This window comes from Pithys albifrons, chromosome 6 (genome assembly GCF_047495875.1).
Source record: "Pithys albifrons albifrons isolate INPA30051 chromosome 6, PitAlb_v1, whole genome shotgun sequence".
Lineage (NCBI taxonomy): Eukaryota > Metazoa > Chordata > Aves > Passeriformes > Thamnophilidae > Pithys > Pithys albifrons.
The window spans coordinates 60835863-60850856 of record NC_092463.1 but is presented as its reverse complement, the minus strand read 5'-3'; the positions used below and the strand labels follow the sequence as shown (position 1 = coordinate 60850856).

General features: G+C 41.0%; 1 protein-coding gene across 4 annotated transcripts in view; it reads right to left on the bottom strand.

Moving 5' to 3' along the window:
• The window catches only part of ANO5 (anoctamin 5), a 54765-nt gene that overhangs the window by 9910 nt on the left and 29861 nt on the right, over window positions 1–14994 (bottom strand). For all 4 annotated transcript variants that reach the window (XM_071559106.1, XM_071559108.1, XM_071559107.1 and 1 more), the window contains 10 exons: window positions 12230–12298; window positions 10988–11272; window positions 10541–10654; window positions 9024–9139; window positions 8069–8203; window positions 6788–6893; window positions 6638–6698; window positions 4862–5013; window positions 2737–2811; window positions 1736–1958 (listed from right to left, as the gene is read on the bottom strand). In XM_071559106.1, coding sequence (XP_071415207.1) covers window positions 1736–1958; window positions 2737–2811; window positions 4862–5013; window positions 6638–6698; window positions 6788–6893; window positions 8069–8203; window positions 9024–9139; window positions 10541–10654; window positions 10988–11272; window positions 12230–12298 — 1336 coding nt within the window. The remainder of the gene's footprint in view (window positions 1–1735; window positions 1959–2736; window positions 2812–4861; window positions 5014–6637; window positions 6699–6787; window positions 6894–8068; window positions 8204–9023; window positions 9140–10540; window positions 10655–10987; window positions 11273–12229; window positions 12299–14994) is intronic.

The following is a 14994-nucleotide window of genomic DNA, read 5'->3' as shown; positions in this document are numbered from 1 at the left end:
TTATATTTTTAAAGGTAGCAGGAAACCCCCAGCACATTGTTGTTAAATGTTCTGTTAAATGATAACATAACCAATTCAAGTAGAGAAACAGGGGAAGAAAATACATTACAAGCATTCAAATCCCTCTGAATTGGTCAGGACCTGGCAGACATTTTGAACTCACCTGTCTTATGTTAGAGTAATTTTACGTATCTGAGTGAACTTACACCAAGCTTGGTGTAAGCCTGCATGCCAGAAGAATGTAAGGTATTTCCTGGGAACCTGACAGGAGAGTGTTTGATAGAGGAGGCAGCATTCAGATGAGGGAGCCTGCCTAGGCTGTAGCTGCTTAAAATACCTGTGTTTCACTGAGCTGTTCAAATACTGGTGTCAGGCACACAACGCTCAGAGCAGCAGGGGAGGGTGATACTCACACCTGCATGTCTGAACACAGATCTGGCCTAAGCTGCTCAGGGAGCTGCAGTGGAGGAGGTCTGTGCAGACACTCCTGGCAGCCCGAGGAGGGCAGCAGTCCCACACCCCTGAACTGCTGTTTCCCTCTGCAACCCATAACCACAGGTAGTGCTGTCACTTCAGAAATTAATCCTCCACGCTCGCAGCCAGCAAAATAACACTGCTTAATAACTTATAATTCTTGTGCCTCAAGAAAGAAAGATTAAAAACCCCAAGGTTTTCTCTTTGTTTCTGTGTTTGCTAGGGGCAGTTTCACTTGTTCTGTTTCAGTTTGGTCTAATTTGGCCAAGTCAGATAAGCAATACAGATCACAGAGACAAGACATGGACTGTGATAAATCAAAATAAACAAAATGCAACATCCCTTTAAGTTTCTCCAAGAAACACCTTTCAATTCTTAACTCTACTTGCAAGACCTCAGAAAAAGATGATCACCTAACTGTTTTTATGACCTCTGTACAAACTACAAGCACATAATACTTTCAGCTTACCCCTACAAGCTCAATATTCTGCAAATATTTCTTTCTATAAAAATCTTCAGGGACTTGCACATCTAAATCATTAAGGACAAATCAAACAAAAATAATACATAAGAAGGGCTCTAGGGAAGGGTATTTCCAGCATGCAAGCAAAAGTATAATACAAAATCTGCTTCAGAAGTAGTTGATCTTTCTGGCCTGCCTGCCTGCTGGCTCCTCCAGCTCTGCAGGACATTGTACCAGTGGCTACAGCCACAAGGACACATCTTGGGCACAGCTTCTCGTCCTGCTCAACCTCTGCCTTCCACCTGGGTAACTCCAAATCTGAACAGTCAGAGCTAAGGGAAACAGCACTCAGGAAAAATGAAAAATATACTGTCCTAGCCTATCCCCCATTCTCCTTTCTTCTCTCCCAAACTAAGAATCATGATTATTTAGTCATTTTTACTTGTAAACATGGCCATGACCTATTTTTAGAAATGTATCTACAGGATTTCTAATTGAAATACTGCTGGATCAAGACAGCCTGATCTCGCTTTGGTGACTCTAACATAATACAAAGGTAATTATGTTCAGATCTGTGACTGTCTCTGTAGACTAGTTCAAGCAAACATCATACAAAGAGAAATCAGGTCATGAGAACTACTGAAACACAAGGCAAATGTTCATTATGGCTCTGGATACACCCGAGTCCTCCCTGCAGGCCACAGTGTGCCTGAGTGGGGAACAACCACAGAGAGCACCATGACGGGCAATGCCCTCAGTGGTTCTTTCCAAGTGCTGTCCTCAGGCACCTCTGCTTACCCATGTCAGTAATCCAGATGGCTATTCTCTCATAGAAGAAGTTGAGGATCATGATGATGACGAAGTTGAGGCAGGAGGCGGTGACGGAGGTGGCCAGCTGGGGGGTCAGCAGGCCGCTGATGGGCTGCAGGCTCTGCGTGTTCTCCATCAGGCTGGCGAAGGCCGCGTACACCGCCAGGCGGTACACGATCACCGCGATCATGCTGGCGATGATCAGGGACACCTGGCCAGGGGACAGACACTGCACCTCAGAGCCTCGGAATGGCATGGAAAACCCCGTGCTTTAGGGGCTGCACATTTTATTCCCTGGGGGTATGTCTAGTTTCAGGTGCAGCTACATTGATGTTCCTCTGAGAACCCACGTTTCACAGACTCACAGACTATTCTGAGTTGGAAGGGACCCACAAGGATCATCAAGTCCAACTCTCAAGTCAATGGCCCACACAGGGGATTGAACCCATGACCTTGGCATTATTACAACCAAGTTTTAACCAACTGAACTAATCTCAGGGTAATATGAGTTCAGCAGTGCTGAACTGCTAAGTACACCACCAAAATACTCTGTTACATTAGATATGATAAACCCAACAAAATTACTTGGTTAACACAAGAAAAGCAGACAAACTGATACCAATATTTGAAAAAATAATGCAGAAAAATACAAACTCATAGAAATGGAGGTGGGACAAGTTAGATTACCCTGTCCACTCTGAAACTTACTCTGCATTTATGGTAGTGAATTCCTTCCTTTTTGTTTCCCTCTACTAGAAGTTTCTCAGCACATCTATTAATAAGTCACAGAGAAAGTTATCCCTATGCTAAGATGTCCAATCAAATTACTAATTAATGGCATATTTACAGGGTCTTTTTTAAAAATTTTTATCTGAATGACAGCAGGAAATCTAGGCAATAATGCTTAAACCTATTTTTGTTAATGTGACAATTAGTAATGATCAGCAACTCTGATACGTGCTGAAGTGATAATTCAAAATGATGCTCACCCAGAACAACACGGTAGTTCCCGAGATGCAGAACCGCACAGCCTGGCTAGTTAAAGGCAAATAAGGCTCCATCTCCTGAAACAGTCAAGCACAGGACAGCTCATCTTATTTCTACATCTTACTCCAACATCAAGCAGTACACAGAGCTCTCATCAGCTCTGTGGAAGTGCCCACATCCAAGGAAAACCACTCAGAATGCAGACTCTCCACAATGGCAGACAGGACATTATTTTGAATTTGCAGGAGACAAAAACATCAGGACAGAAGTGGCCCTAACACTGCTAAAAGTAAAGAGAGTACCTGGAAAGAATGGATAAACCTTTGCAAAATCAATCAGTAGCTGAAGAAAGAAGACCAACTTCATGAGATGAGCAGGCCAGAACTATTACTGCAATGCTAGGTCTGCTGTCATTCACCTCTGAGTCCAAAACTCCACTCGGGTTTTATAAATTCTTCATGCTGAGGATTCCTAAAGTTGTCATTTGGATGTGCCAGTCAGAGAGTGCTTCCCTCCACTGCTTCAATTGAAGAATTGCCTATGAATGCAGCTGACAAGCTCTGCTCCAGCACCAGGCAACTATCCCCACATAACACATGAACTATTTCTGTGTAAGGTTTTGCAACCTCTTCTAGTTCCTAAAATCCCAAATTACATGCACTATGAAAGGATCATTTAAGAACTAATGCCAGTGGAAGAAGATTTAGTTAGAAATTACTGGGATTTGATAAATCTTTGTGACAAGGCACTGTGGAATGCTTATGTTCCTCTTGAACAAAGCAGCACCAAGTATTTCATATGAACACAGTCACAACTTTCTGAATGATGGTAATAGTTAAAGGCTCTATTAATAGAACTTTACGCAGGTTCCTATCATTTTATACCTTTTTTGTGTTAATAAAAAATATGTTCTATACTAACAGCAAATATTTCACATATCCCAGGCTATTCAACCTGGTTTATACTGCAGAAATGTAATGTAGGCAGTAATGTGCAATGACACAGCTCATTATTTATGTCAAAATTCTCCTGTAATCAGCAAAACCAGATTTTAGCTATGATCTACTCAGACAGTTTAGCACCATAAACAAACGAGTAGTCAATCAAAGCCCCAAGCTGGGCAATTGTGGTTTCAGTGCACATAGACCTTCGAATTGTGGACATGAAGAATGAGGATGTCATTTTCTGAGGGAAGCAAAGCCAGCTGTGGGACACAATAAAGTCACTGCCCTGTATCCACAGAACTCTATCAGTTTGCAGAATTAACTTACTTAAAACTTTTCACACGCTCAGTATTGCACAAGTTCCAATGGAAGGAAATGACACCACAGCATGGCTAGCCTTGCACAAGTGACCCTGTTACTGGGTACTGATATGGATCACTGGCAAGCCCTGCTGCAAAAAAGCTTCTGAAAAACCACCAAGACAACAAATTGGTGTGTCAGAAAATAAAGGCTTGTGTAGTCATTGAATTTTTATGGTAATTGTTAAAACATACTTAGAAAGCACAGCGCAGTGCAGTATTCACTCTGAGATCAGAAATGTATCTTACAATCTGTTTCTGTTTCCTATACTTAGGACTAGTGACAATAAGCTATTTACATGCAATTCCAGGAAAGAGAAAGGATAACTTAAAAGTACATCAAACTGAGCTGGTAGATGTCATATTGGAATGCAACCAGCTGGTCCCTACATTTTTCAAATACTCCTACCTAAATTAAATTTGAATGAAAACAATTCACATCTAGTAAGTATTTATATAGAGTGTTTAATGATAGTGTGTTAATAACTGTATCTCAATTAGATTTCAGAGGCAGGACTTCAGCAACCTTCATCTCTAGCATTCTCCAAACAAAGTGGTTGGGTGTCAGAAGCAAAACCACAGCTAGACCCACTTATGTATCTTTAGATCAAAGCAACTGCTTCTTCCTATGTTGTGCACGGATGACAAAGAGAGCTTGTTAAAGGCAAGAAGATTTCAGAGACTGCTGCCCTGAAATATGAAGAAAGATGGTGTCAAAGCCATAAACTTTGCCTGTGTTCCTGATTTAATGCATAAATTTCCATATCATGAAACTTTCAGCACACACCTGACACTGCATGTGCATCACCCAGCGTGCTCCCTACCTGAGTGACAGGATTCCTCTTCTTTTGGGTACACTTTGCCTCGTACTCAGGCCTCAGCTGCAGCTGTTGCTGTTCCTCCTCAAAGTCAACCAAATCCCACTCGTATTTCAGTCTAGCTTGCCGTCTCTTCCAGAACTCCAAGAAAAGTGTAACTAAGAGTTGCAAATGGCAAGATACAGTTAAGGAAGAACTGAACAAGTTCATGAACCAAGTTCAACTTCTGCACTGCACTGGCTTCTGTCCTGTGGTTTATTATGTATCCTCGCAGTGTGACCCATCCATTTTTACTGACTATCTATTAAAGTTCACAGCCAGCATCATAATATGGGATTTATTAGCTCATTGAATTCCAGAAATGGATGACAGGAAGATGCCAAGACAAGATATGGGTATTTCTGTGGTTATGAGGACCATGTTCAATAACAGTTTAAGTGCTTTTCATATGCAAAAAGTGACATTGAATTAACAAAGGGACCTGGTAATACAAATAATTGCTTGTGGATAAATCTGCAGCATGTGAACAACTACTACAAATAAGCACCATGGATTTCAAGTAGTATGTTCAAAGATTTCTGTTGCTTGTTCATGCTATTTGATACCATGATCATTTTAGAGACAGTGAATGTCTGGTATTTTTCATATGATACAGAGTTAGGCTGGCTTAAGAATTTTTTTAAGACACTAGAGGGAACTGATTTCATATATAAACAACTATAAAGTTTATTATACTACATAACATTTTAAGAGCCCTCTGTAAACTACTTTAAAACGCAAACATTTAGTAGTCTGATCGTTCTTATTTGAACTGGAGAGGCTTTGTGGTTAATACAAACACAGGAAAGCTTATCTTCTGCAGTTTTAAACCCTTTGGCTGGTACTTCCTGAATGACTAATCCACGTCACACAAATGCTAGGGCTTGAAAAACAAGAAAGTCTAGTAAAACAGCTCTACAACATCATCTTATTAGATTTATTTTAATAATTCTTTATGAAAAAAGTTAGTGGCTAGATGCTTTGCTAACAAATACACAGATTTTCTACTAGCACAGAGGTCTCTGTGAGCTAATGAAATATCTAATAATGAAATACTCAAACTGAAGATTTAACCATGGTATTTCATATGAACAGTATAAAACAAGAGATGCATTTAAGGACGTAAGAAAAATAATTATGCTATTCTCTATTTATGAACCTTCACAGAGTTTAAAACAAGAACACATTCAACATAATATGATCTTAAAAGTCTGAACAAGTATCACTTGCTGTGAAACCATGATTATAGGGAAAAGCTGGAAATCCAACCATTTCTGCATCATCACAACATACTACAATGTATGAACTTCTCTGGAGCAGAACCCAACTATTTTTTTTCCATTCCAAAGCACTGCTGATACAGTGGCAGTGATGGGCCACCATGCAGTGACAAGACACAGAAGGTCTCCACTCTCTCACAGGACACTGACAATGAGCAGGGCTGAGCAGAGAGGGCTCTTACATGGACTGCAAAAAGTTGGACCTCTCTGGTTACCAAGATAAAAAGAAATGTTAGCAGTTAAGAGTACACAATACTTAGGTTATCCTAGATATCGGCTGGATTTTCTTTGGGTTTCTTAATTCCTCTGCAACCTTAAATTATTTTTACTCTTTGATCACTTTTGCATCCGAGGCAGGATTAAAGTGAAACCATTATTCCTCATCTTCCCACTTCCAGTGTCCCTCAGCAGTAGCTTGGCCAAGATCTTATTGCTTGACATAAAACTTATCAACTGTACTCACCCCATATGCCCATGAAAATGGCAAAGAAGAGAGTTGCCACGTTGTCAAACAAATGAGAATACTGCAACAGAACAGCCAGGAACAGGTCAGTGCCAAAACAGCTTTCAGGATGGACAGAAAGAACAACTGGCAGCAGAAGCAGACACAGACCTGTGAGGACTCACAGGTGGTGTTCAGTCTCCAGTACTCGCACTCTTGGTCACAAAGAGGGCACATGATGATCTCTCCTCCAATGGCAGGGTCACAGATTTCTTTGCTGAGGAGGAGAACATGGTAAACTATCTGTTTCCATAGCATCTCAAGAGCTGCTACATGACATTTATTTAAAAAATAAATAAAATAAGAGCTACATATGTTCAAAGCTCAAGATTTGCAGTTTCACAGTGAAGATGCCCCATCTTGCCACACTGGCTGGTGATAACCTGTGGTTGGGCAGGGCAAGCCAAGGAATTAAGCAGCTGCTACAAGAAGAATGAACAGTTCTCTCAGGATGGGCTTTCTGGTCCTGTCAGCAATGAATCAGGAGTGTAGGAGCTGCACTGCATAGGCACTGCTCTTGGGTGAGATGTAAACAGTGTTATTTCTCATCAGGTCAGCAATGGGATCAAAACACCTTTTCTGGAAGCACAGAGAGAACTTTAGCTTTGCTATCTGCAGTAGAATTTGCCACTTCAATGTAACTGTGACAGTGGGTGAAGTTTACAATCCCAGGATATTTGAACATGTATAGCAGTGTTCCAAGGTGCATTCTTAACCTAACTAAAATACAAGTCTCAAAATGACATAATTCAATAGAATAGATGAGGATTTTAACCTGTTATTCATTTTCTGTGGTTAAAACTCAAAATACTCCACAAGCCTCCTTACAGAAAACAAAGAGCAATGCAATGTTAACCCTCTTTTCCTCTCCCCACTCCCAGCCCCTGCACACAATGAATCTTGGGACCTGTGAGGACACAAATACAATGCTTATTTAAAAAAAGCAAACTATGGCTTCTGAGATACTGGATCCCTCTGCTGGGAGAGCACTGCTGATCTGTCTCACTCATGACTTTTGGTAGTCAGGACAAATGAAGACCTCCACAAAGAGTCAGACTGCTCTGCAAGGTAGATTAAATAGACTTCAGGCAACTATAAACACCTAATTTGGAGAGATGTGATACTCTTAGGGCTTCATGTATTGCAGGTTCTCCAATACAAAAACTATTGTCAAATGGCAATAAAATGCTGCTTTTCACCAGCAAATTGAGTCTTAGCAGTCACAAGTTCAGCACTAGTGGTCCATCACCTTTTCAATCAAAAAAGACAGCTGAAAAACAAATTTGTCTGCTTTGACAAGCCTTAAAGCTTGTTATTTGTTGGGATTTTTTGCAAGGACTAAATTTTCCCATTGCTTAACTCTGCCCAGCAGATTTTCAGCATTGCACTCACCTGCTCATATTTTCATCCATTGTAAACAAGCCATAAAGAAAACAGATTAAGCCAACAACTGCTGCAAGGAACAACATCTCAGTGTAAAATCCCAGCCAGGCAAAATAGATTCCAATCTTCTCACCATAGTACTTCCTGAATACAGAAAAAATAAGGAATAATTGTTAATGGAATAATACAAACCAAAATTTAAAACTGTAATAGAGCAAACTGGCTAGAGTAAAAATGAAACAAAAAATTCTCTTTTAACAGAAGAGTAAAGGCACCGATGTGCAGTGGAAAAGTGAGAGTTGCAGCTGGCCATGAAAAGTTACTCAAGGTGAATGAAGAAGATGAATGAACAGAATATATGGCCTCTCTTGCCCCTTTTTTCCTCCTAGCAGAAGCTCCAGCTTTAAAATCACTCTTTCCTACAGGATAAGATAAATGAAGATTTACTTTCTGATTTTCCTAAGGAGTTACACAAACAAACCTGGGTACATCAGTTCTGATCATATGGTTAGAACAAAGGGATAATCCACAGAAATACAACCAGTTGTGTTACAAATGAGGAACCGTAACCTGTGAGCAAAGTAACATTTTATTGTATAGTATGGGCTGAATCAAAGAGATTTTGGGCAAGATGAGTTTAAATTTAGGGTTAGAACTAAGAGTTAAGCTTCCAAGCTGATTTTACCAGTGTTTTTGATTATAAACCCCAAGAAATTCAATGTATGTGTTTGTCTGCGGCTGAATTATCTGCAATATGGCTGATCACTGGATAGATGGAAAGAGGCTTGATTTGAGATGAAGCATTTTCCCAGTTGTTAGCAGAAAGCTGTGTCGTGTCCTTCAAGGACTAGTGCCCAACCAATGTCCTGCTCTCACTGGATCTTAGAAGTGCAAGAATTACCCAGCAGGTTGTGTTAGAGTGAAAACCACGGAGACTTCCCCCAGAGCACAGGCGGAATGTCACCTGATGAGGTCCAGAGGCTGCTCCTTGTAGAAGCGCAGGAACCGGGCCCACTCCATGTAGAGCGTGTACCTCTCGTTGTCACAGTTGGGATCATTGGCCTTCTTCCAGTACTGGCACTGCAGGCAAACCAGAGCAGAGGCAAAACCCTCTCAACTGCTACACCCAAACAAACAAACAGGAGTGATGCTGCCCCCGCTCTACCCTCTGCTCCTGACATTACCAGGTACCTGCCTGTCACATACTAAAAAATCCTGGAGATTCATCACTTGCCTGGAAGATGAACACCACAAAACAACCTCAGTTTCTGACAACTTTTGCAATTTTGTTTAGTGCCAGAGAACTCTGCCTTTAGAAATACCTGGCTCTGTCAAATATTCAGTTTGTGATCTTGGTTTTCTGAGTGTCTCTCAATCACAAAGAAAAGCATGAAAATTAGTTTCTAAGTAGAAATCATCAAGTTTAAACAACCTAAAGTTTGCATTTTGAAAATATTTTAAACAGTTAAATAATTCTTTTTAGACAGAGATTTGTGAGTCCGTCTCACAAGTTTGGGAATTTTTTCCTAAGATTTCTTAGCATTTAAAGTTGGTTGTAGTCGTATAGAAGAGATTCTTGCTTTTTATTATCTGTGGCTTTGTAGTCTCAATAGGATAAATTACTTCTCAGCCTAGACTAGCCTTCTACAGCATAGATCCTGATCAGCTAAACCTTCCACCTGAAAACCTAAGGAATATCCCTACTTATTTTAATTTTCCAAGGAAAGAAAAATATTTTCAAACTTCAAATCTATATAAAGTATTTAAAAATTATTTTTGGGAGAATTCAGAGATATAAATAAGCGATTTAAGTTCACTAAAGTACTGTGACATCTGAACTAACTATTAAAAAGAAGGAGAGAATTTAAGATTTAAGCAAGGAATTCAACACAACATTCAGAAGGAAAAGAAAAAAGGGGAGCAAACCTCATGTAAAATACTGTAACCCATCTCTCTCCTGTTTCCTGCAAGGGATTTCAGCACTAAATCCACATATGTCATATTAAAAACTGACCTTACAGCAAAACTACACACCAGTATTTACTATCCTTACCAGTTTTCCAGTATTTTCTCACCAAAACTTGGGGGGAGAGAGACAAGTGACCATCCCAGAGTGAGGTACAGTGTGTGTGCACACACCCCATACACACCCACTGCTGGAGGGATGCACCTGCAGCAGGGATTCACTCCCTGTCAGCATCTCTCCAAGACACTACTGCACATCTCAGAGACATTATAAAGGAATGATGTGACTGACACGTGGGTGTATCCCCAAAACTCAGCCATAGGAAGAAACATTTCAGCACAGAAAAGCTGACAGTAGGGCTGGGAGATATGTCTTGTGTATTATAAAACAGAATCAATGGGATAAATAAACAGCTTGAGTATATTTTCATGTCTGCTGGAAACAGCAAATTCCCAGTAGGTAAAAGAGTGAAAACACCTGAAGTGCTCAAGGGAGCAGAAAGCTCAAATACTTACATCATGAAGAGGATATGCTGCTGTGTAGGTGCCATTGTTTAGCAGTCTCTTAATCCCAAATTTTTTCTTCCCTTCTTCTGTTCCATAGGGGCAACGTGTAAGGATATAATTAACCTGATAGTCAAAGACAAGGATTTCAGATCTTTCCAACTTCAGGCCATTTAATGGAATTCTACAATGGTTGTGCACTGTGTATAATCTGCTGGAACAACATACAAAAGCAGAAGTGTTCCTTCAGGAGGCCTTACCCTTGTAAGAACACTTCAGGCACAACAGCCTTGCAGACATCCACAAGATCTGCTCCAACAAATACCATTCCATATTCCTGGGAAAGATGCACAGGCACCCAGGCTCCCCTGCATCTACCACAGTCTACACTCCCTCCCTTCTTGCAGGAACACTCTGATGGGGCCATGTGGGTGGAAGCAGCCCAAACCCTGTACGTACTATCCTGTTCCTCATGGACGGCGAGAAGAAGGTGCTCTGGTCATTGATCAGGTACAGCTCCTGCTTGTCCTTGCTGAAGGGCGCCGTGAAATAGTCCGGCTCGGGGTGCATCACCTGCTCGGGCAGCCTGAGTGGGAACAGCATGCAGTCCAGGGGGTTCTCCACCATGCAGGGGATGTCATTCTCCTTGATGGGCACTTTGATGTTCAGCACTTCTGCATATGTGATCAGAACCTCCCACGGCGCGTGGATCTTCACAAAGAAAATCTTGCCGTCTTCAGATTCCTGCCCCAGGAGAGTTCAATCAGACATCAGACCAAACTGTTTTACTGCAAAATTTGTGGAAATAGTTTTTATGCAAAATTTATCACCTTTTACATATTTTTGAAAGATGTAAAGAAAAAAAGGAGGAGGGAATAGGGGAACTTTTCTTATATATATACACACTTTACTGAAAAGCTTATCTGAGTGGTTGTCTGTTCATAAAAACAATCTTTGCACTACTAAAAGTTCAGAAAGGTTTTTCAAACTGTATTAATTTTACACACTGAGGCCTGAAAATTCTCAGTACACTGAGTGCTCTGGAAACACAAGTTGTAATCTTACCACAGGCCTCCCCCAACAGTGTAAGTTCTTTTAGTGTTCCTCTGCATACACAGCAGAAAATGGCAATCAGAAGGCACTTTTAGCATATTGTCAACGAATTCCCATCTATGGATGCTGCAGAGTCTGAACTCTATCAAGTGTTATTTTACCCCACCCAGCCTCTGGCACACTGAGTGCATCATCCAAAATCCCATGTTCTCCAGTTGTTAAACCAAACAGAAACACTAATCAAACATCCTCAAGTTGTTACACCAGGGCCCTTCCTCATATTTACAACATCCAGTGGCATAACTAATCCAAACTTGTTCCTTGGCAGGTGGGATTAAATTTAGCTGTGAGAACAGTTCCCATTTAAGTGGATTTAAATCAAATCACAGCTATTTTAGAGTAACTTTCTTTTTGTTATGAAAGCAAAAGCCATCACTTCCTCTTGAATGAAAATTATTCTGCTTCCACAATTCTGATGAATGTATCTGGAAAAAGGACTCAAATAAACATATTAATCTTGTTTCACATAAATTAGTCACACTCCATTGAAATCCACGAGCATAATTTATAATTTTTCTCAAAGAAACAAAGCGGTTTATTAATTTGCAAGTCTATTTCTTTGATCCTAACTTTTCTTTTTTTTTTTACCTTCTTGTCTTCTGTTTCTAATTCCAAACCAGCCTTTTGCAGATTGCTCTCAAATTCTTTTCTTCTTTCCTAGAGAGAAATAAACACACTTTAATAAGTGATGAAGTTGGCAACTAACTGATGACTCACTGAGTTTCCACTTCTCTCAGCTGCCCTGATGACAACCCTCTAATGCTACCTGACCTTCCAAAGGCAAGCAGACAAAACCCAGCTGATGCATCCAGGCCACTTCCAAGTGCAGGCCAGCTTTGTGATGGCAACACATGGGGAATTGCAACAGGGAATCTCCTGGGTAGGAAAAGGCTTGTTCTGTGCTACTGTCTGATTAACCAGAGAAGGAATTGATGTCTTGAGCACTCCTGACTCTTCAGGAGGCTGGTGTGTGTGTGGGGCGGGTGTTACTGTTCAAGTTAAGCTGCATTCCTAAGAGAATGTTAATCAAAACGAGATGAAAAGAAAAATTCTGGAAGCACGTGGCAGACGGATTGCTCCCAGTCTGGTCTATTTACCTGATACAGATGTTCAAGTACTGATTACAGGCAATTCAAACAGTACTTCACAAACATCACTGTCAAACTAGATAAGAGCAACAAATCCCACGTGTAGAGCTTCCATGTGCTCAGTTGCACAAAGTCAGTGTCAGCAGAGACAAACAAACCTGCATGACCTCTGTGAGCTTGAGATTCTTCTGGAACTCATTATTTTCCCAAGTAATTCCTAGGTAAGAACATTGTCTTGCCCTCCTTCTCTGTATATTTTTTGCTGCTGTTTGGAGACTGCATTCATTTCCCTTTAATAACATAAAATTTGCTGAAGAACTCACAGAATAGCAACAGGTTAAGCCAAATATTGAGCCCCAGAATGCACAAGCTGGAACACCAATTCATTTCTGGCTAAAACCTGCAGTGCTGCCCGATGCTTTTTCTATTGAAATACTTTAAATGATATTTTCCAAACATACTTTAAAAAACACAAAACACCATAGTTTTCAGCCAATTTCCTTTGCCTAAGGAGCAGTCTGCCCTTTTTGCATGTCTGCATAAACTACTGAGACAAATGAATACAGACTGAAAAACAGCTTTCACAGCCCTCAAAGGCACCTTAAGATGTACTGATGGATTCTCCTGTGTTAGTGGCCTTTCAGTTTTACTTGTCCCATCTGATTTTGCCAAGTATTATTAGATATTAAATTAGACACTTGACTATATAAACTTGCAAATATGATAACTCCTCAATTCTAGCACATGCTGGAGGGGGCAATTCCATGTGCTATTTTTTAATTAATTATCTCCCTAACGTGTATAACCATGCCAGAGAACTCTGGTTTGCTGACCTGATAATGAAATAGACAACAATATCACTAAAAGGTAATTTAAGAGTACATATTAAAAGTGGTAGAAAAGCTGACATTCAAGCTATTCCAAAGCTATGTGCTACTCTGGATTACATTTTCTCCAAACAAAGCAGGCCAGGGTGTGTTCTTTCCCCAGCAAGCACTGGAGGAGAGCCAAGTAAGTCAGCCCAGAGGGTTCTCTGCCACCAGACAGCAGCCAGCTCCTCTCCAGCTGTGCAGCTCAGGAACAGACAGTGCCAAAGGGTTTGGCCCCTTACTTGTCTTTCCTTAGTATACACTTGGTGTGATGAACTGCAGTGCTCTAACAGTGCTCTTTTTAACCACCTTGCTCTCCTCCCACAAGCCCTCTTCTCTGAAACCCATGCAATGTACTGTACTTTCCACTCACTGGAAACATCCATTTTTAAAAGGAAATCAATCTGCTGCTATTGTAAAACTCCAAAAAATGTCCCCCCTTTTCCTGCCAAATACTGAATTTCTTTGTGTCACTGTCAAAGGTTTAGGATGGACAAAACGTCCCCTTGGGCCGGTGCTGGTTGTTTTTAATGTGCACTTGTTAGAATTTTAAGTTAACTGCCCCAAACCTAAAGAGCATATCTTTCTGACTCTGCAGTCAGAGGGAAGAGGGAAGCTCTCTAAGTCATCACATTAGTGAGGACCAGTCAGAGAGGGCTAATGCCTTTCCTAACATTTTAAGCACAGTGCGTCTTAAGCCTCTCCCAAGCATCTGTTCAGCACTGAAGCCACATTTTCTGAGACTGTGGCCTAGGCAGGAGAGAGGCCAGTAAAGCATTCACCTCTCCAAACACCACTGAGCATATCTCACAGGACAGGAGATAAGCACAGAGCAGTAACTTTATTATCTAGCACGTGTTGGGCTGTAATGAACCATCCTGATAAGATTAGCAAAGCCAGATCCAAAGTCCAGCAGTACCAATGTGCCCAATGCAGATGCAACACCTACAGAAGAGACAACTGCTATAAACCTGTTTGTGACAACAGTGCTGGTACTGCTGGTCACAACAGTTAATGAACAGGGGAATAAACTCATTTTGAGTTTACAACACACTACAGCTTTAACAAACTCTTCTTGCTTTTCCCCTGCCTTTAGGCAGGGAGCACCAAGCTCACCAAAGCCTTTCACATATCAGGACTCTTGGACTTGTTCTAACTGCAGTCACAGGTAGAATATAGGGAAATAAATATGGCCTTGGGGAACATTTACATGCTACTGTAAAGCATACAAGGACCCTGCTCTACCTGTATCCTGAGAAAACACAGTAGCGGCTCCGTTTGGGCTCGGGCTGCCCACACTGCTCCCTTGGAGGGCAGTTTCACATGGGACGGAGCCTCTTTAGGAAAGGCCACTTATCTTCTCATGCACCCAGAGCCATGAGAGCAGGAGGCTGAG